At 45.6% G+C, this 24,836-nt stretch overlaps 1 protein-coding gene across 4 annotated transcripts; it reads right to left on the bottom strand.

Moving 5' to 3' along the window:
* Positions 1–18,905: 18,905 nt before the first annotated feature.
* On the bottom strand, positions 18,906–24,792 carry LOC140420172 (uncharacterized). Of its 4 annotated transcripts, none has more exons than XM_072504193.1 (3): positions 24,657–24,792; positions 23,641–23,727; positions 18,906–20,946 (listed from the first exon to the last, which is right to left on the bottom strand). In XM_072504193.1, exon 3 carries the CDS (start codon positions 20,604–20,606, stop codon positions 19,317–19,319), a length of 1,290 nt encoding a protein of 429 aa, XP_072360294.1. In that variant the 5' UTR covers positions 20,607–20,946; positions 23,641–23,727; positions 24,657–24,792; the 3' UTR covers positions 18,906–19,316. The 4 variants fall into 4 exon arrangements, with proteins under 4 accessions (XP_072360294.1, XP_072360295.1, XP_072360296.1 ...); XM_072504194.1 differs by lacking the exon at positions 24,657–24,792 and adding an exon at positions 24,534–24,648; XM_072504195.1 differs by lacking the exon at positions 23,641–23,727.
* Positions 24,793–24,836: the final 44 nt, after the last annotated feature.

Genomic DNA, 24,836 nt, shown 5'->3' with positions numbered 1-24,836 from the left:
GTAACGCACTCCTGATCACAACAACTTGCCTGTGTTTTAAAAACAAATTATTCAGGATATAGTGTGTTTGGATTTTCATTGAGAATTTCAGAAAGAATCAAAATATTGCTCAAAATTAAAGCTCAATCTTCATCAATCATTTTGATGAGGGGACGAAGTTTGAGGAAAATCTAAAGAGAAAAATCATTTTCTATAGTATCACAGCGCCTCCAAAAGATTTAGATTTTACATTTAGATATATTGTTACTTGTACTGAGGTACAGTGAAAAGTATTGTTCTGCATACAGTCCAGGCAGATTGTTCCATACATGAAAAACAGAGGACATACAATAAATACACAATGTAAATACACAGACATTGGGTGAAGCTTAATGAGTGTAGTGCTAAGTGTAGTCATTGTTGTAATGTACAAAACTGTAGGTAAGACTGGGAAATCCATTTAATTTTATACTTTTGCACCATATTTATGGCTTTAAGTAACAAGGTCAAGGAAGCCATTTTAAACTCTAACATCTAGCGTCTTGCACCGATTATGCAACATTTCTTTGTTCATCACATATGGATTTTATGTTGGAAGCCAGTCACAAATCAGTTGATTAGAATTCGTGAAACAATGTAATCGATAAAATTGTAATGGCTGAATTGTTCTTTTATAAATTAAGATTGTACAACCCAAATGTTTCTAAACTGCAGAGCTAGCATAAATTGTTTATACAAAGAAAGTATTTTGATGAGCAGCGGGCTACCATGTTATACCCAAGTCTGGCTCAAGAATAAGCGTATTATTCCACCTGATCAAAATTAGTAAAAAAGAAAGATATTGCTTTCCACAACCTGTCTTTTTAAACCAGTGTGTCTTATATTAACCAAATGTATGAATTAGATTACTGTATTAATGAGCTACCAGCAGTAGCAGTAATACCTAGTGAGGCTTAATCAAATTGCAGCTAAGGAATCCATCATGAATCAGTAGTTATAGTGAAAAGACTAAAAGTCTTTTTACATTTGCTGTAAAAATGTACAATCTTAATTGATGTGTATGTAAAAAAATACAAAATGGAGATAAATGTACTGGCAAGAGAGACCTTCAAGCTCAGATTAGCCTCAACATTTGAAACTGTATGAATAAGGGATTGTATAGAATCAGATAAAGGGATAGTATGAAACAGTTCGATTGTATTCCTGTCTAAGATAATGAGAGTAGGCAGTATAAGTAATTGGGGATCCAATTCAATTAATCTAGTAACCAAATTGAGCAATTATCATGTTACAACAGGCCCAACTCTGACGTGAGGTAATGGTCACTTTGGGGATAAAAGTAGAGGTTCCGAAGGTCTTCCTTGCAGGCCAAGTACTGAAGATTCCCGAGGCCGAGTTCCAAGGAAATTACTGTCAAAGAAGGAGCCAGACTCCCGAGGCGGAATTCCACAAGAATTACTGTCACAGAAGGAGCCAGAGAGGGTTACACTTCTACAGACTGATCACCCGCATAAAGTTGTAAAAGTCAATGTCTTAAAGTTGTTTAGTAAACCTTTTTCATTTAATAAACTTTTAAAATTTATTATCCAGAGGATTCTGAATTTGCCTTAATTGGTTGAAGTCTTATCCAAACCAAAGTGAATTTATTAAGTGGTAATTTGTGGGTAGCTGAAATCAATTAAGTTCCAGATAACAAGATCAGATAACATTAATCTTCAATTTAAAAACTTGCATTTCTATAGCACCTTTCACAACCACAGGATGTCCCAAAGTGCTTTACAGCCAATGAAGTACTTTTCAAGTGTAGTCACTGTTGTAATGGAGGAAACGCAGCAGCCAATTTACACACAGCAAGATCCCACACACAGCAATGTGATAATGAGCAGATGATCTGTTTTTAGTGATGTTGACTGAGGGATAAATATTGACCTGGACACCGGGGATAACTCCCCTGTTCTTCTTCAAAATAGTGGCTGTGGGAACTTTTACATCCACCTGAGAGGGGCAGACAGGGCCTCAGTTTAACATCTTATTTGAAAGAAGGCTGTTCTGACAGTGCAGCACTCCCTCAGTGCTGGGACGAGGAATGTTGGAACTGGTTTTTGTCCACAGGACCCTAACTGGGATTTAACCTTCTGATCCAGAGGTGAGAGAGTTGCCCACTGAGCCAAGGCAGACACTAGTTAGAAAGGAAAAGTTATACTTTAACCTTTGCCTCAATCTAATAATTAAATAACATCGATTTAACTGCCAAATGTTGAAGTGTTGATTTCGAGCCACAAGTTTTTCCCACTTGCTCCTCTGCACCTTTCTGTCTCTCTACTGCTCATATCAAATGACAGCCAGGCGACGGAGCTGAGGGCTGAAATTAGCTGAGAATAATGGGGCCTGCATCCCAGTTGGTAAACTTCCATGGGTGTTGCACTAATAGAGTGGCATACATCATAGAATTTACAGTGTAGAAGGAGGCCATTCGGCCCATCGAGTCTGCACCGGCTCTTGGAACGAGCACCCTACCCAAGGTCCACACTAAGGGCAATTTTGGACACTAAGAGCAATTTATCATGGCCAATCCACCTAACCTGCACATTTTTGGACTGTGGGAGGAAACCGGAGCACCCGGAGGAAACCCACGCACACACAGGGAGGATGGGCAGACTCCGCACAGACAGTGACCCAAGCCGGGAATCGAACATGGGACCCTGGAGCTGTGAAGCAATTGTGCTATCCACAATGCTACCGTGCTGGAGGACTGAATGGGAAATGGACCTCCAACCAATTGTTACATCGGTCACTGTTCCGATCCCAGACCAGACCCCAACAGTGGCTGGGATACAGGACCCCAATATTTCAGTTTATTTGTAAGGCTGCGGAAAGAATGATTCGTTCCAGGAGTGATTGCATGAAGAAATAGGGTTTGGTTATGTTTAAAAGAAAACTTTATTGTGGCTACAATATTAAACTTTTTAACTTCACACCCAAAAACAACAGCTTACAATTACCCATTTCAGCACTACTACTCAATCCCCCATTAAACAACAGGAAAAGAAAGATACAGCTCTCAATCTGTCTCACTGTGGGAGAATTGTGGACCCAGAATTCAACTCCTCTCTCCAAACCTTTCTCCAAAAACTGATCTTTAAAGATTTTTAAAATGTCTTTCTGACTTCCTTGGTTGCACCCAGCAATGACCTCGTCTCCCTAAGCTGGAAAACAAATGATCTCTGACAGCTGCAAAGTACATTCATTCCACAAATACTTTCCCAGTCAGACCACAGTCCATTAGTCCAGACTGAAAAAACACATTCCTTTGTCAATTTCACCTTCTGGCTACTAAAAACACCCAGGCCCTGCCAAACAGGATCCTTCTTTAAAATAAAAACAGGACCTCTGCAGTGAATCACACTCTAACCCCACGCTTTTAACCCTGAAATTGCCCAATACATTTATGATCCAATTTTCCGAAAATCTTCCAATCGTCACAGCTTCCCCTTTAAAAAAATGAACCAGCAACGTCCGCAGATGGCTTTATTTTTCTAAAAACTTTTTAACTTTAAACATTTCTTCTGATTACATGCAACTTATAATCTACAATAACATTTTACATTTTTCAACAGGCTAACATACACGTGAGTATAGTCCATTTTAGTCTTCTCACATGTCACAGTCATTAGCATAAATTTAACCACTACTTCGAGCGAGAGAGATTTCAACGGTCAGGGTGGCCTCCCAAGATTACACAAGAAAAGCATCATCAACAATTCAGTGATAAATGCACAGAATGGTGGCACAGTGGTCAGCACTGCTGCCTCACGGCGCCGAGGTCCCAGGTTCGATCCTGGCCCTGGGTTACTGTCCGTGTGGAGTTTGCACATTCTCCCCGTGTCTGCGTGGGTCTCACCCCCACAACCCAAAGATGTGCAAGATAGGTGGATTGGCCATGCTAAATTGCCCCTTAATTAGAAAAAATAATTGGATACTCTAAATTTAAAAAAAAACACAATTCAGTGATATGTAGTTGCCTGGCTCTGACAGCAGAATTCTTCTCTTGATGGTCAGACAGGTTGCTATCGATGCTGCAGCATTCATCATCTGTCCTTCACATTAATCAGCTGCTTTGTATTCTGTGTCTGTTGAGGATAGCCAAAAATAATGGGTAAGTGCTGGTGCATTTGGACAGTGCAAAACAACAGTCAGTGCATGCAAACGTTTGCTGAACATTCTGGCTACATTTGTACAAGCTCTTCAGCCTCCACCACAGACGATGCTCTCTATAAAACTGTGAGACAGCTCCAGTCCTGACCAGATACTAGTATAATCACCTCTTGTGTCACTACCGGTGTGGCATGGTAGCACAGTGGTTAGCACTGTTGCATCACAGCACCAGGGACCCAGGTTCGATTCCCAGCTTGGGTCACTGTCTGCGGAACTGCACATTCTCCCCATTGAACCAACTTGCTTGAACTAAAATTATCCACTTCATCCACCACCTGCTCTTGTTTTTACCAACCATCTGATCAAACATGTTTTCTGACAACTGAACCTCAGCCTCCCTATTGGCACTCCTCAAATTATCTTCCTCCTGTCTTAACCAGTGGTTTTGTGATCTGATTACCACACAATTAGGAAACACTCATGGATCTATTTCTTGCAACATCTCAGTTCCACTTTCCACTGGCTTTTCAACCATAGTAGGTTGCACTCCCACCTGTGATCCAGGTATATTATTATCTAGGATAAATCTTATCCTAAAAAGGTAATTTTTCTTTTACTCCTACTACCACTTCACCACTTTTCACTGAACTCTCTCGCCATACCTTACATAGTGGCACACTACTGCTCTCACCACTAAATAATAATAATAATTGTTTATTGTCACAAGTAGGCTTCAATTAAGTTACTGTGAAAAGCCCCTAGTTGCCACATTCCGGCACCTGTTCGGGGAGGCCGGTACAGGAATTCAACGCGTGCTGCTGGCATTGTTCTGCATTACACGCCAGCTATTTAGCCCACTGTGCTAAACCAACCCCATATTCCACAAATGACCAAATTTTCTGCCAAAACTCCTCCCAAACCATTTCTCACCATTAAAGATTGACTTGCTCAAATATATTCAGAACTACCTGGAAATCAATGACACAGGTGAGATTTCGGCGGTGGTGCCTGGGAGGCAATGAAGGCGGTGGTTAGAGGGGAGCTGATCTCAATACGGGCCCACAGAGAGAAAGCCGACAGAGCAAGAGACGGACGGACTGATAAAGGAGATACTGCAGGTTGACAGGAGGTATGTGGAAAACTCAGAGGCAGGGCTTCTAAGGGAGCAACAGAGGCTACAGGCGGAGTTCGGCTTGTTAACTACAGGGAAGGTGATGGAGCAGCTGAGGAATGTGAGGGGGCGATATATGTACATGGTGAGAAGGCCAGCAGAATGCTTGCACAGCAGCTTAGAAAGAGGGAGGCAGCCAGGAAGAGAGGGAAAGTAAAGGATGGGGACGGAAACGTGGTCGGAGACTCAGCAGGGGTGAATAAGGCGTTCAAGGAGTTTTACAGCAGGTTGTATGGGTCGGAACCCCCAGCTGGGCCGGAGGGAATGAGGCACTTTTTAGGGGGGGCTGAAGTTCCCCAAGGTGGACGGGTGGTTTGGGGAAGGGCTGGGGACCCCGATTGGGTTGGAGGAAATAGCAGAGGGACTGAAGGCCATGCAGTCGGGTAAAGCCCCGGGGCCAGACGGGTACCCAGTGGAGTTCTGTAAAAGGTTCTCTGGGCTATTGGGGTGGCTGTTGATGGGGACATACAATGAGGCAAGGGAACCTGGGGTGCTTCCCCCGACGATGTCACAGGCCACTATCTCATTGATCCTGAAGCGGGACAAGGACTCAGAGCTATGCGGAACCTATAGGTCATCCCTACTAAATGTGGACGCCAAACTGCTGGCCAAAATCTTGTCCTCTCGGATTGAAGACTGCGTTCCGGCCGTGATTGCGGAGGACCAGACGGGATTTGTTAAGGGTAGGCAGTTGGCGGCCAATATAAGAAGGTTGTTAAATGTGATTATGATGCCCCCAGAAGGTAGGGACGTGAAGGTAGTGGTCGCAATGGATGCAGAGAAGGCATTTGATTGGGTGGAATGGGAATATCTGCGGGAGGTACTGGGGTGGTTTGGATTAGGGCAGGACTTTATTGACTGGGTCAGGCAGTTGTATCAGGTTGCGAGCTACGGATGGACAGGTCAACATCGGACTATGTCAGGCTGCATCGGGGACGGGACAGGGATGCCCACTCCTGTTCACGTTGGCCATAGAGCTGCTGGCAATTGCACTGAGAGCCTCAAGGGGATGGTCCGGGGGGGGAGTGGAACACAGAGTCTCTCTATATGCAGACGACCTGCTCCTATATGTTTCGGACCCACTAGAGGGGATGGAAGAAATTATGAGGATTCTGGGGGAATTTGGCCTGTTTTCGGGTTATAAACTGAATATGGGGAAAAGTGAGATGTTTGTGATCCAGGCAAAGGTCAGGAGAGGTGATTGGGGGAGCTGCTGTTTAGGGTGGTAGGGGGAAGCTTAGGGTGGTAGGCATTCAGGTGGCGCGGGAATGGGAACGGCTACACAAGTTAAATTTGGCCCGATTAGTAGACCAAATGAAGGGCGATTTCCGAAGGTGGGACGCGCTTCCGTTGTCACTAGCTGGGAGGGTGCAGATAGTGAAAATGACGGTCCTCCCGAGATTCCTGTTTGTGTTTCAGTGTCTCCCCATCTTTATTCCATGGTCCTTCTATAAACGGGTCAATAAGGTGATCACTGGCTTTGTATGGGTGAGTAAAACCCTGCGAGTAAAAAAGGGGATGCTTGAGCGGAGCCGGGGGAAGGGCGGGCCGGCGCTGCTGAACTTTAGTAATTATTATTGGGTGGTGAATATAGCCATGATCAGGAAGTGGGTGGTGGGGGGAGGGTCGATATGGGAGCGTGTGGAGGCCGCATCATGCAACGGCACCAGTTTGGGGGCATTGATAACGGCGCCTCTGCCATTCCCGCCGGCACAGTACTCCACTAGCCCGTGGTGGTGGCAGCCCTGATGGTCTGGGGCAATTGAGGAGGAATGTGGGAGTGGAGGGAGCATCGGTGTGGTCTCCAATCTGTAATAATCACCGGTTTGCCCCGGGAAGGTTAGATGCAGGGATTGAGAGGATGGGAGATATGTTTATGGAGGGGAGCTTTTCTAGCCTGAGAAAGCTGGAGGAGAAATTTGGATTGGGTTAGGGGAAATGAGTTTAGGTACCTCCAGGTACGGGACTTCGTACGCAGGCAGGTCTCAACCTTCCCGTTCCTACCACCAAGGGGGATACAGGACAGGGTAGTTTCCAGAATGTGTATGGGAGAAGGGAGGGTTTCGGACATTAATAGGGAACTTATGGGGTCAGAGGAGACGCAGACTGAGGAGCTGAAACACAAATGGGAAGAGGAGTTAGGAGGAGAGATAGAGGATGGTCTCTGGGCGGACGGGTTGAGTAGAGTCAATGCGTCCACAACATGTGCCAGGCTCAGCCTGCTACAATTTAAGGTCATTCACCGGGCCCACATGACAGTGGCCCGTATGAACAGGTTCTTTGGGGTAAAAGATAAGTGCGCAAGGTGTGCAGGAGGGTCAGCGAATCATGTCCATATGTTCTGGGCATGCCCGATGCTTCGGGGATTCTGGCAGGGGTTTGCGGATGTCATGTCCAAGGTGTTAAAAACAAGGGTGGCACCGAGTCCAGAGGTGGCGATTTTTGGAATGTCGGAAGACCCGGGAATCCAGGAGGAGAAAGAGGCAAACGTTCTAGCCTTTGCTTCCCTGGTAGCCCAGAGATGGATACTATTAGCCTGGAGGGACCCAAAGCCCCCGAAGACGGAGACCTGGCTAACTGACATGGCTAGCTTTCTCTGTTTGGAGAAAATCAAGTTCGCCTTGAGAGGGTCAGTGTTAGGGTTCGCCCGGAGGTGGCAGCCGTTCGTCGACTTCTTTGGGGAAAATTAACCATCAGCAGAAGGCGGGGGGGGGGGGGGGGGGGGGCGGGCAGGGGGGGGGGGGGTGAGGGGGGATTCGGGGTTCGCTTAGTTTAGAGTAGGGGGTTAGTAAAGGTGGTCCCTGTAAGGGTGAAAGACGGCTTTTGCACTATGTTTATATTTACATGGACATTGTTTATTTTGTTGTCGTTGTAATACCATAAATGCCTCAATAAAATGTTTATTAAAAAAAAGATTGACTTGCTCTTGTATCCCTCAAGATCTGAATCTCCTTACCTACTCCACCTTGTACACACGAGTAAACCTCACCCTCACAAATATCCTTAAAAAGTTCTGTTACCTGCTTATCCACCAACCTCTCAATAGGCTCTACACTCTGTTGCACTTTTCCACTGGGACAATGTTTTTTCCTCCCACTTTAATAAAACCCACTGGCTTATCCTGTTTGATTGAGTCTGTTTTCCCACTACTTTTCTTAAGCCACAAACTGTGACTTTACATGTCCAACATGTGCCAAACCCATAACAATCTTAAGGGATACAGGGGCTACGCAAACTCTCTTACTGGAGAAGGATTTGTTTCTTCTTTCAGAGACTCAATGAAAGCTGAGGAATTAGTGAATGGGAAAAGTGGAGATTGTATTCCAGTCCCATTGTATAAAGTACAATTCGAGTGTGATCTCGTGTCAGGTCCAGTAGTTGTTGGGCTGGCTGAGAAATTCCCAGTGGACGGAATAGATTTACTTTTGGGGAATGATTTGGCAGGAGTGACGGTTGTAGATTCAACCATGATAACAGAGGGTGTGAGAGAATTACTGCAGTTATCACATGAAATACCAACAGTAGGGCATGTGGGAATTAAGAAAACTCATTGGGCATTAAATTACTCAAAGAAAAATGTTGAAAGATGTTAATCACAGATCAAACAGTGAACCAGATTCTCAGAATTCTAAGACTGAAGGTGACCATAGGAAAGAGGAGTTTGAATTTAATAGTAGTGACAGCGATGAAGAGACAGACGAGAGTACCAAATTCAATTGTGCTTCTGATTATGGAGTGATGATGAACAGCTATTACCAAATAGACCTGTCACTAACTGATCTTGTGCCAATGACAAGTAATTCTCCCAGAGCTCAGAATGAAGGCAGAAAATTGGAGGAAGAAAGTGAATTGGACTTTTCTAAAAGTGATTTGTTAAAGTCCCTTGTAGTAAATCCATTGCTATCCCCTTCAGGGGAAATATTTCCCACAGCATGCCTCCTTTGAAGCAACGTATACTTGATAGCACAGCATCAGTTAGTCAGGACGAGGACTGAGAAGTGGCACTAAGCTGGTTCACCCACATCCTTTTAAAGATCCACAGTGCTTCTTAAAGGGAGCAAATGGCAAAGGAGATGAAATAATCAGTCATCAATATCTTTTAAAACTAAGAGGAAGGTGAATGGAGACCTATGTCGTGATTCTGTCACCACATCTGGTAACAAAAAACAGAAAATGCATGGGTCCAACAATGTGTTATCCTCTGATTCTGAAGGTCTGTATTGCTAAATCGGGATAAGAGTTGTGATTACGAAAACTCCAAAGAGGAGGTAGAAGCTGTAAAACAAAGAATGGTTCTTATTTCTGAAAGTAACCATGTGCAAGAAAAGAGAGCATGTAAAGCTGGAGGGGTTGGAGAGTGTTTATGGATTTAAAATGAACCAAATATTTCCCTCAGCATTGACAATAGTGCTTTTTGTTTGACTGTAGCAAATCTTTGAAATATGGATAAACATTTATTGGACAATCAGAAAAGACTGATTACATTACACGTGCTTTCAGAACACAGCTCCTTCATCAGGTGATGAAGGAGCTGTGCTCCGAAAGCTAATGATTCGAAACAAACCTGTTTGAGTTTAACCTAGTGTTGTAAGACTTCTTACTGAGCCCACTCCAGTCGAATGTTGGCATCTCCACATCTTTACATTGCACGACACCCAGAAAGGGGCAGATATAACAAAGATGCTGAAAGGGTATGAATAGAATTGAATGGAAGCACCAAGCGGCACTCGGTTAACAAATCATGAAGTAAACATCAGAAATTCTGAACTAATAAAGCAAAATCCTCCTCAGTTAGAAACTGAAATAAAAAGCACGTTCGATATGTAGCGGAAACAATTAAAAATGCAATGATCCACAGAACGCCAAGTAGAGTTTGACAGATTGACATCCATGTTGGTGGGCGAACCATTGCTGGCCATCCCAGACATTTCCAGACCATTTAAAATGGCCACAAATGCCAGTGACCTGGGAGTAGGGGCAGTGCTACTACAGGACAACAATGAAGGAATAAAGAGGCTAGGGAGGTATTTTTAGAAACAAATTCAGTCTGTGCCAAAGAAAGTATTCCATCATTGAGCCTTGGCCTTGCGACTAGCCCTTTAGCACTTCGTAGTACATGTCCAACATGACAATCAGCAAAGCATTGTTACACAGACCATAATCTATTTGCATTTGTAGAGAAGTTTAAAACCTGGAACGCAAGATTATTCCATTGGAGTTTATTATTACAACAGTTCAATGTTACAATTGTACATATTCCTGGAAAGGATAATGTGATTGCAGATGCTTTGTCATGGGTTTAAGGGCTGACTAGTTACCAATATAAAGACTGGGTAGGTAACTTGTATAATGGGGATGGATTGAACGTCTGTGATTTATGTCTTGCATATCTCATAATGAAACGTCCATTTGATTGATTTGGCCGGTTGCCAATGAATTGGCCCAAAGATCTGTGATCTGTCCAGTAACAGGTGGTGATTGGATATTATTCCACTAGAACGCTTTTCCGAGTCCCAAGATATCAGTTTGGTATCAGTTTTGACTCTGGCAGCACGCTGATACATCTAACTCTCTCCAAAAAGGTCCAGCTAACTCTCCCCAGAAGGCCATTGTGAGGGCTGGCTCTCTCTCCAGAGAGCCTGGTGGGTGCTGTACTTCTGAGACTACAGGGACCGAAAGACAAACTACAAACTGAAAGCAAAGTTTGACGTGAACTAAGGTGTCTCTCCAGAAAAGGTTTGACTCCTGCATTTTTAATGTAGAGAGTACCTGAATGAATGAATCTCCAAAGAAGATCTTTACAGACTGCAAACCAAAGACTTTAATCTGCAAGCTTGTTGTGAAGAAAGACTCTTTCCTCCAATTTTGAATTTTTTTGCCCCTTTCCACCCCTTTGCGGTTGTCTGTCTTGTGTGTGTGTGTATGAGAGAGAGAGGGTGGGGCAGGTTGATGTGGGTATTAGGTATTAACTTGTAGTTAACCAGTTGCATTTACTGCATATTTCATGGTAGTTCTCGTTATAAATAAAAAGTAATAATGTTTACATTTTCTAAGTAATCTGCTGTAACCTCCTTAATAATGGATTCTCGCACTTTCCCTGTCACACATGTTAGGCTAACTGGCCTATAGTTTCCTGCTTTCTGCCTCCCTCCTTTCTGGAATAGAGGTGTTACATTCTCTATTTTCCAATCCACTGGGACCTTTCCAGAATCTAAGGAATTTTGTGGGATTATAACCAATACATCTACTCTCTTTGCCACCACTTTTTTTAAAGCCCAAGAATGCAGGTCACCCAGTCCTGGGGACTTGTCAGCCTTTAGGTTCAATAGTTTTCCTGGCATCTTTTCTCTGGTGATTGTTCTGTGTTCCTCCCTCCCTATTACCTCTCGATTTTCAATTATCTTTGTGAATTGTTCTCGGTCTGGTACCGTGACGATAGACACAAAATACCTGTTTCAAGCCTCCATCATTTCTTTGTTTTCCATGATCAATTTCCCAGGCTCACTCTCCAGAGGACCAACCTGGATTTAGTCACTCTTTTCCTCTTCAAATACTTGCAGAAACCTTTACTATCTACTTTTGTAGTCCGAGAATGTTTACCCTCATACTCTAATTTCTGCCTGTTTCTTATCTTTTACTCATTCTTTGCTGATTCTAAAATCTGCCCAACTTTTGAATGAACACTAACCTTTGTAGATTTTGATGGTGTTTCTTTCAATTTAATACATTCCTTGACTTCCTTATTTAACCATGGATGATGCATTCTTCTCAAACAGCCTTTCTTTCTCTCTGGCATAAATGTTTGCTGAGAGTTATTCAAAGTCACCCACTTCCATACTGATGTCCCAATTTTCAACCTAGCTTCCCAAGTTCGCTTTCGCCAGCTCTCCCTTCATACCCTTCAGAGTTCTCTTTATTTAGTTTTTAACTTAGGCCAGCACTTTTAAAAAAGATTTAGAGTACCCCATTCTTTTTTTTCCAATTAAAAGGCAATTTAACGTGGCCAATCCACCTACACTGCACACCTTTGGGTTGTGGGGGTGAGACCCACACAGACATGGGGAGAATGTGTAAACTCCACATGGACAGTGATCCGGGGCCGGGATCGAACTCAGGTCCTCAGCGCCATGAGGCAGCTATGCTAACCACTGCTCCACTGTGCCGCCCTTAGACCAGCACTTCTCACCTTCAAACTGAAAGTGGAATTTTATTATATTATGATCAATGTGACTTAGAGGCTCCATCACGATGAGATTATTGACTAATCCTGTCTTGTTGCACATTACCAGACCGAGGATAGTCTGCTCCCTGGTTGGCTCTAAAATGTATGGCTCCAAGAAATTGTTCCAAAAAGACTCTGAACCCATTTTTTAGGATATTTTTGCGAATCTGATTCTCCCAATTGACATTAAAATTATCGGGGACCTTGATGATTGTTCCTCCGTTGGTGTGTGTCCTTGTGTCTCTTCAGGTTCAATGCTCAGTTGAAGTTTCATCCACATACAGAACACCAGGAAAGGTTTCTCCTCAATGTGAATGTTGTGATAATATTTCAGGCTTTGCACAGTCAGTGCAGTGGAACTCTCACTTGGATGAGTCCTTGTGCCTTTCCAGTGAAAGTAATATTTAAATTATTTGAAAGCTGACAGATCATAATTTCTCCTTCTAGATTCAATGGTTCATGATATTCAGATCCTGATGAATTAACTGAATCTGTCAGATGACAACGAGGTGCCTGGCTTGCAATTTCTGTCTTCAAATCCACCTATCTGATGAATGAGTTTGCAAATGTCATCACTGTCAGTACAGGATTGAAATTAAGAAATAATCCTCCCACCAGAATTACTCCTGCTGCTTATCCACAATTCTCCTCCCCGGAAGGTGCTGACTCTCGGGTTCAGTTTCACATTCACTTATTGCCCTCCCCAATATGTCACACATGTATCTAAATCTTTACACCTAGAGTTAACAAACTGTTTTGCTAAGGGGAGCTCGCAATCAAATCCAGTGACTACCCACGTGTACGTTGTATCAGTGTGGGGTCACTGCCCTCCCACCGCTACTTGTCACCCAGGAGTTTGGAGACTGGGCTTTGGATGAGTAATGACGGCCGCATCTCCCACAATCCCCAGCGTTGGTGAAACCGCTCTTTCCACCGCGCCCGCGACCCAGGCCTATGCATGTTCAAGAGAGGGAAGCTGCGCATGTGGTGCAGAGTCGAGCCCACCCCCCTGAACGTCCTGTTACGGTATTAACCAATAGCAAAAGTTGGTGGACCGGAAGGACTCTGATCCTCCAGCTAATCAGAAGGCGGACTTTGAGTGAATGAAGATTGAGCTCCCCACAGACTGAAACCTCCTCCTGTCCCCAACATCTGTGAGTAAAACACTTTATTTTCTCCCCCTTTCCATTTCTTTTCTCATTCTCACCTTCAATTGGCGACTCGGAGCAACTGAAGGGAAAGAAAGTGAATCGAGGGAGGGTGCAGATTCTGGAAAGGTTGACCCAGCTCTCTCTCTCTCTTAAAGACATTTGCTCCCTCAGCTTGACACATTTATTTAGGGCAGCACGGTAGCATTGTGGATAACACAATTGCTTCACAGCTCCAGGGTCCCAGGTTCGATTCCGGCTTGGGTCACTGTCTGTGCGGAGTCTGCACATCCTCCCCGTGTGTGCGTGGGTTTCCTCCGGGTGCTCCAGTTTCCTCCCACAGTCCAAAGATGTGCAGGTTAGGTGGATTGGCCATGATAAATTGCCCTTAGTGTCCAAAATTGACCTTAGTGTTGGGTGGGGTTACTGGGTTATGGGGATAGGGTGGAGGTGTTGATCTTGGGTAGGGTGCTCTTTCCAAGAGCCGGTGCAGACTCGCTGGGCCGAATAGCCTCCTTCTGCACTGTAAATTCTATGATATAAATTCTATGATGATTACGACACTTGGATTCCATTCAGTAACCCAATCCATGCCGACTTTGTAGAGAAATCCAATCAGTCACATTCCCCCCTCGATATCCCCATTACTCTGCAAGTTTATTTCCTCACACTTTTATTTTGAAATGATGATCGTCTGTGCTTCCTCCACCCTCATAGGCAGCGAGTTGCAGATCTCTCACATCTCACTGTTGAAATAACTATCTCCCTCACAGCCCCATCAGTCTCCAGTCCTGTAATCAAGTCCTGTATATTACACACATTTTTAGTGCGGTATTATTGAGTATTTACTGGGAAAAGCGGAGCGAGAATGGAGGGAGAATGTGTGCGATGGAGATTCACAGCTTTTGGGGAACAAGAGAGGAAAGAATGTTCCATAGCAACTAGAATTGTCTGTTCTGAATTTCTATCCTGCACTGACAGTGATGTATTTTGTAAATTGTTTTTACAGTATTACCGGGGAGAGGCCGTTCACTTGCCTTGAGCGTGGGAAGGGATTCAGTAATTCATCAGACCTGTATAAACACCAGCGGGTTCACACTGGGGAGAGACCATTCACCTGCTCCGAGTGTGGGAAGGGATTTAGTAATTCATCAGACCTGTATAAACACCAGCGGGTTCACACTGGGGAGAGACCATTCACTTGCTCTCAGTGTGTAAAGAGATTCAGTAATTCATCAGACCTGTATAAACACCAGCGGGTTCACACTGGGGAGAGACCATTCACGTGCTCTCAGTGTGTAAAGAGATTCAGTAATTCATCAGACCTGCATAAACATGAGCGAATTCACACTGGGGAAAGGCCATTCACTTGCTCGGGATGTGGGAAGGGATTCAGTGATTCATCTAAACTGCTGCGACACAAGCGAGTTCACACTGGAGATAGGCCGTTCACCTGCTCCGTGTGTGGTAAGGGATTCGGTGCTTTACCGACTCTACTGACACACCAGCGAGTACACACTGGGGAGAGGCCTTTCACCTGTTCTGAGTGTGAGAAGGCTTTCACTCATTCATGCAGCCTGCAGGAACACAGGTGAGTTCACACTGGGGAGAGGCTGTTCTCCTGTTCTGAGTGTGGGAAAGGATTCACTCGGTCTGCACACGTGCTGAGACACCAGTGTGTTCACACCGGGGAGAGACCATTCACCTGCTCTGAGTGTGGAAAGGGATTCACTCAGTTACCGCATCTGCAGACACATCAGCGTGTTCAGGGAGGTGGGATGGAAGTTTTCGGAAATGGGAAGAGAAGGGGATCAAGACGCTAAAAGATTTGTTTCTTAGAGGTTGGTTTGCAGGATTGAGGGAGCTGGAAGCTAAGTATGGGCTGGAGCAGGGAGAAATGTTTAGATACATGCAGGTTCGAGATTTTGCCAGGAAGGAGATACAGAGCTTCCCGGAGGAACCGGCCTCCACATTGCTGGAGGAGGTGCTGACGATCAGGGTACTGGAGAAGGGGGTAGTGTCAGCGGTGTACGGAGATATTTTGGAAGAGGCTAAGGCACCACTGGAAGGGATCAAAGCAAAGTGGGAGGAAGAGTTGGGAGAGGTTATAGAGGGGTTCTGGTGTGAGGTGCTCCGCAGAGTAAATGCCTCTACCTCATGTGCGAGGTTGGGGCTGATACAGCTGAAGGTGGTATACAGAGCACACCTCACGAGGGTGAGGGTGAGCCGATTTTTTGAAGGAGTAGAGGATGTGTGTGAGCGTTGCAGGAGGGGGTGGGGGGGGAGGGGGAGGGGGCACGAATCACGTTCATATGTTTTGTTCCTGTCCAAAGCTAGAGGAGTACTGGAAGGAGGTTTTTAGGGTAATTTCTAAAGTGGTGCATGTGAAACTGGACCCGGATCTCCGGGAGGCCATATTCGGGGTGTCAAATCAGCCAGGGTTGGAAACGGGGGCAGAAGATATTGTAGCCTTCGTCTCGTTGATCGCCTGAAGGCGGATCCTGCTGGGAGCAGCTTCTCCACCCTGTGCCCTGGCGTGGCGGGGGGACCTGTTGGAATACTTGACCCGTGAGAAGGTTAAGTTTGAACTGAGGGGAAGGATGGAGGGGTTCTACAAGTCATGGGCATTATTCATTAAGCACTTTCAAGAACTGGATAACATCGAACATTAGTTGGGGGGAATGGGGGGGGGGGGAGAGGGTTGGGGGAGGGGGGCTGCTTGTATTAAGGGTGACTAAGGGTAATCCCAGATTCCTTTTTGTCATTTGTTTATGTAAACATGCGGGCTGATGTTTGGGGGTTGGTGGGGGGATGGGATTGTTGTTATTGTTATGGGGATTAACATATTTGTTGCTGATTATTGTTTATTGTTGGTGGGTGTAAATTTGGCAGAAAATGTGAAAAAGGAGAATAAAAATATTAAACAAAAAACAATCTCCTCTGCCATTTCCTTGTTCCCCATAACTGAAACAGCGGTGTGGAGGCACATGGTGGTTAGCACTGTTGCTTCACAGCTCCAGGGACCCAGGTTCAATTCCCGGCTTGGGTCACTGTCTGTGCGGAGTCTCCACGTTCTCCCCAAAACTGTGTGGCTTTCCTCCCACAAGTCCCAAAAGATGTGCTTGTTAGGTGAATTGGACATTCTGAATTCTCCCTCTGTGTACCTGAACAGGTGGCGGCGTGAGGCGACTAGCGGATTTTCATTGCAGTGTTAATGTAAGCCTATTTGTAACAATAATAAAGATTATAATAATAAAGAATATTATTACTATCTCCTCAGATGTATTTTCTAAGGGGTCTCGGTGGAGTTGAGGATTCAATCAGATCAGCCGTGAACTTATTGAATGGTGGAGCAGGCACGAGGGGCCGAGTGGCCTACTCCTGCTCCTAATTCGTATGTTATCACTTCCTTTATAATAGATTGTAGCATTTTCCCTCCTACTGATGTCAGGCTAATGGGTCTGTGGTTCCCCGTTTTCTCTCTCTCCTTAAATAGTGGGGTTACATTTACCACCTTCCAATCTGCAGGAACCATTCCAGAATCTATATAATAGTGAAAGGTGATCACCAATGTATCCACTATCTCGACAGCCGCCTCTTTCAACACTCTGGGATGTAGAGCATCAGCTTTTGGGGATTTATTAACTTCCAACCACATTAATTTCTCCAGTGCTACTTTTTCACGAATACTAATCTCTTTCAGTCCCTCGTGCTCACTGGTCCCTTGGTTGTCTGTGTGTTTTAGGACAATTTCTGTATCTTCCTCCGTGAAGACAAACACACATTGTTTAGTTTCTCTGCCATTTCCTTATCCCCCATTATAAACTCTCCTGTCTCTGCCTGGAATGGACCCACATTGGTCTTTGCTAATCTTTTCCTTTTCACATTCCTATAGGAGCTTTTCCAGTCAGTTTTTATGTTTCTCCCCAGTTTGCTCTCATATTCTATTTCTCTTTATCAGTTTCTTGGTCCTTTGCTGAATTCTAAAACAAGTTCCCAATCCTCAGGCTCACTAATATTTTAGCCACTTTGAGTCTCCTCCATTGATCTAATAGAATCTTTAACTTTTCTTGTCAGCCACGATAGCTTCATTTTGCTGTTTAATTTTTGCTTCTTAAAGGAATCTATATTTTATGTAAATAAAATGCGAGTGGTTGCCGGTCTATTGTCTGTCGTCATACAAAGAACAACAAAGGACAGTACAGCACAGGAACAGGCCCTTTGGCCACCAAGCCTGCTCGGATCATGATGTCTGTCTAAACTAAAACCTTCTGTGCTTCCAGTGTCTGTATCCGTCTATTCCCATCCTATTCATGTATTCGTCAAGATGCCTCTTAAATGTCACTAGCGTACCTGCTTCCAGCACCTCCTCCGGCAGCGAGTTCCAGGCACTCACCACCCTCTGTGTAAAAAAAACCTCCCTCACACATCTGCTCTAAACTTTGCCCCTCGGACCTTAAACCTATGTCACCTGGTAATTGACTTTTCCAACCTGGGAAAAAGCTTCTGACAATCAACTCTGTCCATGCCAGTCAATTTTGTAAACTTTTATCGGGTCGTCGCTCAACTCTGTCGCTCTAGTGAAAACAATCTGGGTTTATCCAACCTCTCCTCATAGCTAATACCCTCCAGGCCAGGAAACATCCTGGTAAACCTCCTCTGTCCTCTCTCCAAAGCCTCCACATCCTTTTGGTAATGTGGTGACCAGAATTGTCAGCAATATTCCACGTGTGGCCTAACTAAGGCTCTGTACAGCTGCAGCATGACTTGCCAATTTTTATACTCAATGTCCCGACCAATGAAGACAACCATGCCGTCTGCCTTCTTAGCTCCTTATCCACCTGCGTTGCCACTTTCAGTGATCTGTTTATTGTAATTTCCCAATCTACCAGACAACTTGCCCCTCATACCATGACAGTTTCCTTCTGCGAGAAACATCCAGATAAATTAGACAAAAGAACCCTGTAACCACCATAGCCCATCTTCATGGCAACGTGGCTGCTTTGGGAACTAAATATCTTCCAACGTGCAAACACCTTTTCATTCTGTGCTCCTCGTCAAACTTGGAACCAGGTAATTGCAACGAGGCTCAAAAATGGTCAGCCCACCGGAGGCAGAGGTGTTAGACCGGCCAGTCCAGCAGAAAGAAACCCTCCAATCATCACCATTCACCAGATGTCAGAATGAACAAAATGCAGTCCTGGATGTCAGTGAGAGCAGAAACAATAACAACGGAGCCAACATCTGTAATTTATTGTGAACTTGTTGGAGTCACAACAGGTGTGATGAATCACAAAACCCTCTCCCCACATTGAGAGCAGATGAATGGTCTTTCATCAGAATTAACTCGCTAGTGTGTCCGGAGATGGGACGGATCATTGAATGTCTCCCCTGCTCAGAGCAGGTGATTGGCCTCTTACAGGGGTGAACTCGCTAGTGTTCCTGCAGGGCGTATGGATATCTGAATCCCTTCTCTCACTAAAAGCAGGTTAACGCCTTCTCCCGAGTGTGAACTCGCAGGTGTCTCTGCAGGTTGGATAACCGAGTGAATCCCTTCTCACACTGAGAGCAGGTGAACGGCCTCTCCCCAGTGTGAACCCGCTGGTGTGCCAGCAGGCTCGATGAAGTAATGAATCCCTTCTCACACTGAGCAAGTGAACGGCTTCTCCGCAGTGTGAACTCGCTGGTGTGTCCGCAGGTGGGATAACTGAGTAAATCCCTTCTCACACTGAGAGCAGGTGAACGGCCTCTCTCCAGTGTGAACCTGCTGGTGTTTCCGCAGGCTCGATGAGGTAGTGAATCCCTTCTCACATTGAGAGCAGGTGAACGGCCTCTCCCCAGTGTGGACTCGCTGATGTATCTGCAGGTCGGATGATTGAGTGAATCCCTTCTCACACTGAAAGCAGGTGAATGGCCTCTCCCCAGTGTGAACTCGCTGATGTCTCCGCAGGTTGGATAACTGAGCGAATCCCTTCTCACACTGAGAGCAGGTGAACGGCCTCTCCCCAGTGTGAACCTGCTGGTGTTTCCTCAGGCTCGATGAGGTAGTGAATCCCATCTCACACTGAAAGCAGGTGAACGGTCTCTCCCCAGTGTGACGTCGCTGATGTCGCCGCAGGTCGGATAACTGAGTGAATCCCTTTTCACACTGACAGCAGGTGAATGTCCTCTCCCCAGTGTGAACCCGCTGATGTATCCGCAGGCTGAATAACTGAGTGAATCCCATCTCACACTGAGGGCAGGTTAACGCCTTCTCCCCAGTGTGAACTCGCTGGTGTCTCTGCAGGGCGGATGACTGAGTGAATCCCTTCTCACACTGAGAGCAGGTGAACGGCCTCTCCCCAGTGTGAACTCGCTGGTGTGCCAGCAGTCTCGATGAAGTAGTGAATCCCTTCTCACACTGAGAGCAGGTGAACGGCCTCTCCCCAGTGTGAACTCGCTGATGTTTCTGCAGGGCGGATGACTGAGTGAATCCCTTCTCACACTGAGAGCAGGTGAACGGCCTCTCCCCAGTGTGAACTCGCTGGTGTGCCAGCAGTCTCGATGAAGTAGTGAATCCCTTCTCACACTGAGAGCAGGTGAACGGCCTCTCCCCAGTGTGAACTCGCTGATGTCTCCGCAGGTGGGATAACTGAGTGAATCCCTTCTCACACTGAGAGCAGGTGAACGGCCTCTCCCCAGTGTGAACTCGCTGATGTATTCGCAGGTCGGATAACTGAGTGAATCCCTTTTCACACTGAGAGCAAGTGAACGGCCTCTCCCCAGTGTGAACTCGCTGGTGTGTCAACAGGGTGGATAACTGAATGAATCCCTTCTCACACACAGAGCAGGTGAACGGCCTCTCCCCAGTGTGAATACGCCGATGAGCGGCCAGCGCAGATGGAAACCTGAATCCCTTCCCACAGTCCCCACATTTCCACGGTATCTTCATATTTTGGGTCTCCTCGTGTCTCTCCAGGTTTGCCGATCTTTGAAGCCTCGTACACACATAGAACACGTGTCACGTCCCTCCCGCTGTGAATGGTGTGATATTTTTTCAGGCTCTGTAACTGGTTAAAGCTCTTTCCACAGTCAGTGCTCTGGAACACTCTCACTCAGGTGTGTGTGTCTCGGGGCTTTTCCAGTCTCACTGATGTTTTGAAGCCGACAGAAAAGACAAACATTTCTCCTTCTTGATTCAGTGATACTCAGTTCCAAGGAATTGAGAGACTCAGTCAGATTGAGATGTGACGTTTGAGATTTCTGTCTGTAATTCCTCCTCTTCTAATATCCTGTAAAAACAATTTACAGAAGTTACTTTTCTTTTCCTAATTTTGGAGAAGGTATCCTGAGGGTAACGACAGTCTGGCCGTGGGGTTAATCCTCCGGGTCCTCAGTCTTATTGAGAAATGTCCCCTTGGATCTATTGTGGTGGTGATTCTTTTGTATTGTTGTTATTATGGGAGGGTTTATGTGTTGTTGACTTTATCCTGCTCTGGTACAGACGGGGCTTTTATCCGTGAAAGGAGCAGTTTGAGGAGACTTTGGTAAAGTGAGTTGGAGGAGGGGGTAATGGCACACGCCCGATTGTGGTGTGAAAATCTGTTCCTGTCTCTCTGTCGCCTAACTAATAGCGGCAGTTAATCTGCAAATTTTCTCAGGGAATGTACGGGGCATCCATCACCCTATCAGAAGGAAAAAGATCCTCTCCTTTCTGAAGGAGAAAGTCAACATAGTTTTATTACAGGAAACACATCTGGATTATGAGGAACACTTTAAATTGAGGCGGGATTGGATGGGGCAGATTTTTTCACCTCTTTTTCATCGAGTCGCAGACTTGTGGCAATGCTTATTATACACTATCCAAGCAGTCAGGGTAACTCTGCCGATTACAATGTGCATGTCAATTTCCTTTGTGCCGGTCCCCCCATCTCCTGTCCCTCCCCTCCGCCCCCTTCACTCGTTGTTTCTGGGTCCTTTCCTGGGCCCTTCACTGTACAATGGGAGTTATCTGTTATTTACAAGTGGACGGTGCCCTCCCTTCCCCCCCCATTGATGGGCCTCCCCCTTCCACCCCGTGCACTCCCTGTCCTGTTTTAAACCTTCCCTTGGGGGGTTCCTCTTCTTGTATTTTTGTTCTCGGCTCTCTGGTCTCTGTGTCAGTTGGTTTTGGGTTCTCCCTCCTTGTCCCAGTAGCCCCCCCCTCCCCTTTTCCTGCCTGCTCCCTGTGATCCCGTTGGCTCCCGTACGTCCACCTCCCTCCCCAGTGTTCCATTGGCCGCTGGCTTCAAACAGGTCCTGGAACAAGTTGGTGAATGGCCTCCACACTTTGTGGGAACCATCCTCTGACTCTTGGACGGTGAACTTGATTTTCTCCAGGTGGAGAAATTCCGATAGGTCTGCCAGCCAGTCTGCAGCTGTGGGTGGTGCTGCTGATCGCCAGCCGAGCAGGATTCTCCAGCGGCCAATTAGAGAAGCAAAGGCAAGGGCGTCCACCCACTTCCCCATGAATAGTTCTGGCTGGTCCGATTCCACGAAGACTGCCATTTGTGGGCACGGCTCCACCCTCATAACCATGGACATTGCGTCTAAATAGGCTGTCCAGAATTTGACAAGTCTGGGGCATACCCAGAACATGTGGGCACGGTTTGCCGGACCCTGCTGGCACCATTCACATTTGTCCTCCATCTCTGAGAAGAACCTGCTCATTCGGGTTCTTGTCAGGTATGTTCTGTACACAACATTCAACTGCATGAAGCTTCGCCTTGCGTAGGAGAAGGTGGAGTTGGTCCCGTTCAGTGCTTCGCTCCTGAGTCCCCACCCTATTTCCATCCCTCGCACTTTCTCCCATTTTTCCTGGGTTTCGTCAAGTAAGGAGCGCATCCTTATTAAGAGTTGTCGGTACAGGTCCTCACGGTTTCCTTTCCCCAGACTGTCTGCGTCCAGTAGCTCCTCTTGCATTGTGCTTCTCAGGGTTCCTGGGTATGCTGGTGTCTCCCTGCAGAGAAAGTTTTTGATCTGGAGCTCATCCCTGTTTGGTAGGACCAGTCTCTCTAAGGTCGCTAGTCTATTTCCTGTGTCATAGTCCCTAACCATCAGTGTTCCCCCTTCTTGTCTCTACCTCTTGAAGGTGGTGTTGAGAATGGCTGGTGCAAACCTATGGTTGCCGCAGATGGGGGCCATGAAGGACACATCGGTCAGACTGAAATGCTACCACATCTGGTTCCAGGTTCTCAGGGTAGCTGCCACCAATGGACTGGTGCTGGCGGGGATGGGAGTGTTGCCATGGCGAGGGCCCGGAGGATCATTCCTGTACATGAGGACTCATCCATCCTTACCCATTCCATGTCTGGATCCTTTACCCATCTCCTCACTCTTTCGGCCGTGGCTGCCCAGTGATAGTATTGCAAGTTCGGGAGGGCCAGGCCTCCCATGTTTCTTCTCCATTGTAGTACTGTTTTAAGGATTTTTGAATTCTTGCCCCTCCGCACAAACGATGTTAGGTTAGGTGGGTTGACCATGATCAATGCACCAGATTATGGGAATAGGATGGGGAGTCTGCCGCTGTGAGTGCTTTTTCTGATGGTCAGTGCAGACTTGAAGAAGCGAATGGCCTCCTTCTGCACTATAGAGATTCTATGGCATCTATGTTATTTTAATTCGACTATGTTGTTAGTCTGTTTTGTAATATTTTGGGGTATGCGCCCTGCATTGTTATTCTTCTGTTTTTATATAATCTTACCCTCTTTCCCCGCTCACTATGTTAACCTGTTAACTGATCTGGCATTTCATCTAGAGGCTCTGGTCACTCAAATATCCTGCTATGAATTAATTCTGCAATGTGTTGCTTGTATTTATGCGGCAGTATCAGTTGTTCTACACTGTACCAATTTTCCATCAATATTTCTGTTATTCTGTTGCATTCATTATTTTAAAAATGGTAAAAAACATAACAAAAGAAATATTAAAAATCTGTCCAACTCAACCTTGAATATATTCAGTGATCCACAGACTCCATTGATCCCTGTGGAAGAGAATTCCATAGACTAATAGCCTTTTGAGGGAAGAGATGACTGGAAATATATAAATAGCGACAGTACAATATTACACAACCAGAAATAATAGTAAATGTACTTTATTACAGACTATAAATAATATATCTAATTTAAAAATACTAGACATATCTCTAGCCGATATTAATTTACTGTCCCATTAAATGTCAGCCATCTCTTGGAGAAACCAGCCCTTTAATTGTGATAAAAGAAAATTACTGCGGGTGCTGGAATCTGAAACGAAAGAGAAAATGATGGAAAATCTCAGCAGGTCTGGCAGCATCTGTAGGGAGAGAAAAGAGCTGACGTTTCGAGTTCAATGACTCTTTGTCAAAGTTTTGTCAAAGAGTCATCGGATTTGAAACGTCAGCTTTTTTCTCCCTACAGATGCTGCCAAACCTGCTGAGATTTGCCACCAATTTCTCTTCCTTTAATTGTGAACATCAGGAAAGAGACCATCCTTTTATTTATTAATTATTTTTTCAATGCATTTTATTCAAACTTGTATCAAAGTAGGTTACAGCAAATAAACACCCCGGGAAACATTCTTCCCAACAATCAACTATATGGTTTGTACAGATCCCCCCCGCGATGAACAGCTCCTCAAACATGGTCACAAACATCCCCCACCTTTTCTCAAACTCCCCTGCTGCACCCTTAACTCATACTTTCTCTTCTCTAACCGCAGTAAGCCGTGCAGGTCACCCAACCGCGCTGCTACCCCCGGTGGCGAGAGACCATCCTTCTAGCCAGACAAATAAATGTGTCAAGCTGAGGGAGCAAAGGATGTCAATGTCTTTCAGAGAGAGAGAGAGACCTGAACCAACCTTTCCAGAGTCTGCACTCTCCCTGGATTCACTTCCTTTCCCTTCAGTTGCTGCAAGTGACCAATTGAAGGTCAGAATGAGAAAAGAAATGGAAAGGGGGAGAAATGAAAGTGTTTTACTCACAGATGTTGGAGTTTTTTTCCTTCACTTCCGCTGTGACATCACAATGGGGCACTGCCCGAATCAGCCAATAGGAATTACTCTTCCGCGCTGTCGTCACCGGGTTCCAGTGCGCAGGCCCGGCGCTCCCCGCCCCCACCCGTTGTTTCGCCCGCCCCTTGAACAAGGGGGAAAATTAACCGA

This window comes from Scyliorhinus torazame, chromosome 5, assembly GCF_047496885.1.
Source record: "Scyliorhinus torazame isolate Kashiwa2021f chromosome 5, sScyTor2.1, whole genome shotgun sequence".
NCBI classification, from domain to species: Eukaryota; Metazoa; Chordata; class Chondrichthyes; order Carcharhiniformes; family Scyliorhinidae; genus Scyliorhinus; species Scyliorhinus torazame.
Note: the sequence above shows the minus strand (reverse complement) of the source record. Positions and strands in the feature narration are given on the sequence as shown.